This window comes from Pyxicephalus adspersus, chromosome 10 (assembly GCF_032062135.1).
Source record: "Pyxicephalus adspersus chromosome 10, UCB_Pads_2.0, whole genome shotgun sequence".
NCBI classification, from domain to species: domain Eukaryota; kingdom Metazoa; phylum Chordata; class Amphibia; order Anura; family Pyxicephalidae; genus Pyxicephalus; species Pyxicephalus adspersus.
The window spans coordinates 56,100,996-56,103,545 of record NC_092867.1 but is presented as its reverse complement, the minus strand read 5'-3'; the positions used below and the strand labels follow the sequence as shown (position 1 = coordinate 56,103,545).

At 39.5% G+C, this 2,550-nt stretch overlaps 1 protein-coding gene across 1 annotated transcript in view; it reads right to left on the bottom strand.

The window, feature by feature from the left end:
• Window positions 1-6: 6 nt before the first annotated feature.
• LOC140339015 (uncharacterized) overlaps window positions 7-2,550 on the bottom strand; it is a gene marked incomplete at its 5' end in the record, with an annotated part of 4,288 nt that continues 1,744 nt past the window's right edge. Inside the window, 2 exon segments of the mRNA XM_072423492.1 lie at window positions 7-2,187; window positions 2,271-2,430. Coding sequence (XP_072279593.1) covers window positions 1,413-2,187; window positions 2,271-2,430 — 935 coding nt within the window.

Below are 2,550 nucleotides of genomic sequence, written 5' to 3'. Positions count from 1 at the left end.
ACTATGCAGTGTAGGACTGGATGGAGTGGCAACCTTAACAAAAAGGGCAGAAGAGGACTCTTCGGCATTCACCCAACCTAAAACAACGGCTTTAAGACCAACTAAATCTAAAACTGAATAAGAACAATTAGGTGAGGAATGAATTTAAATACAGTATAGAAATGGTTGCAAGAAGACCAGTCTGGGTTTGACGAAATGTGTCAGGTATCCAAATAAAGAATGAGAAAACAATGATAGACTGTATGAAATATACATCTCCATATTCACAAATAACATGAAAAATACACAAGCATGTGTAAATCAGTGTTAAAGCTTGATGAAGAGCAAAGACTTCTCAAAACTGTTTATTTTTTATTGCTCCCCTGAAACAATACACTGGGGAACATTTATCAAATGTTGAAAATGATTATTGACAATATTGTCCATAATTTTGTCATTTTTGTCAACCTTCGGTTTATTGCCATATTGGAACAAATCGAGGCATTTGTCATTTTTTCATTAAACAAGGAAAAAAATTAAATTCTCCGCTAAAGGCCATGACCTAAAATGGAGATCAGTGGTATTCCTGTCAACTTTTTTTTTTGACACCTTTGGAAAGTGCTTATAAGTTACATGACTTAAGTAAATAGAACTTTCATTTGCCTTTTTAGAGATAACATGGTATCTCTATTCTCCATTTTTATAAGTCTAACTTTACTGAAGTTTACGTTTTGTTAAATATTCCTAAATTTTCTATGTTGTATGAACAATTTACTCATGAACACGCTACATGACCAGTCGTCTTGGCCAAACGTAGACTCATTTCAATGAGTGATCTAAAACTTAACCTTATTCAACTTTGGGTTTTGTCTTGCAAAGTAATTGCACATGTCTTGTCAAGTAATCTTGTAATGCGTAATAGAAAAATATTATACTCTTCGCAAAAAGAAACTGAAAATATAAAAAGGTTACCTAGCATCCGTTTTTTAACAACTCTTGTGAGCATTTCACCACCCCCTGATCAACAACTATATTGTGTTCCTATTATGTATAGGTGACTCCTAAAGAATTTACATTGATCACCTGAAAACTGACCCACCTTCCTAAGTTCCTTACCCACCGATTTGCCATTAGTGCATCCTGCTACTGCGCCAGGTAAATGGTGGAATGCCCTATAGTGGGAAAGCAGGCTGGCAGAGGCAGGGTAAGTACTTGGTGCCAGATACCACAGGACACATCGTGGAGTCCATAGGTCAAAGTGGATTAAGCAGCAGCACAAGAGGACCTTAACAATAGGAAGGTGGTTGAAATGTTATGGCTAACCGGTATAAAATGGCACAAATCCCAGAGAACTAAAACCTTGTACCGTGGGGGTGATAAAAGCCAATAATAACAATAAAAAAAAAAAAAAAAACGAGTGCTAAGTTTTCAATTCAATTTTTTGCGCCTCTGACATTCTGACCTATATCTTCCGGTAAAGGGGTTGATGATCGGGACTGGGTCTGGAGAGGAGAACCCTGTGATTCGTTAGTACTGTGCCCCGTGGGGGGCAGACGCTCAAATGTGGGATGGGACGTGAATCTGGTCTGACTAGACTGAGGGGCTTGATAGTAGAAGGCAGAATGGGGATAACCCGGGGCATAAGTGTAGGGGGATGACTGGTTGGAGAGAATGGCAAAGCTATTTGTAGAGGCCTGTGGGGAAGAAAGACGTTGGGGGTAGTTAGAAGATTGGGTTGTGTAGAAAATGGATGGATATTGGGCTGTGCTAGGTGTGAAGGATTCTTGTTGTCTTTCAGGCTGTTGGGCATCAAAGACAGCCTTCATTATATCAAGTTTGAGCTTAGTCAAACGCTGTGGAGCAACTTTACGAATGTCCCCTTCAAGAGACTTGGTAAAGTGACTTATGTCATCCTTGGGCCTCACTGCACTTTCAACACTCTCAGTAACTTTTTCAATCATCCTCACAATATCTACATTGGAAGTTTTTTTCTTTGGGTCTGGTTTGCTTTTTTTGGGTGGAGGATATGAAGAGGAAGGCGACAAAATGTGACTTACATCCAAATTCTCTGCAGCGAGAAAAGCTGAATCAGAGGATCCTTCTGCTCTGTTTGTTGAAGGCCCTGATTTAGTCTGTCCTACTGAGCGTTGTTGTTGTTGAGGTTGGCTCTCATTTTCATCATCGTCATCATCCTCTGCATTGCCAGTTCTGGGGCAAACAAACAAAAAAAATAAATTTGTAAGATAAAACAATGAAGAATTACAACGTTATTATTTTTTTATTAAACTTACGGTCCTCGGGCAAGAGATGGAATCAAGAAGGAAAGCTCGTGGTAGAGAGGGTGAAACTTGTACTTCATTGGACCCTGCCCGCTCTGGGACTGTTTCTCCATTTTCAGATCTTTCTTGAATCGATCTCGGAGAGATTTCCACTTCTTTTTCATTTCTTTGACTGAAAGATAAAAACCAACACACAAAGTTAAAACACTGACGTGTAGGCCAGATATTGTGCATCACTGCAAGATTGTGCCAAGATCCTATCTGATTGGAGTTTGTATGTTCCCCCCCCCCC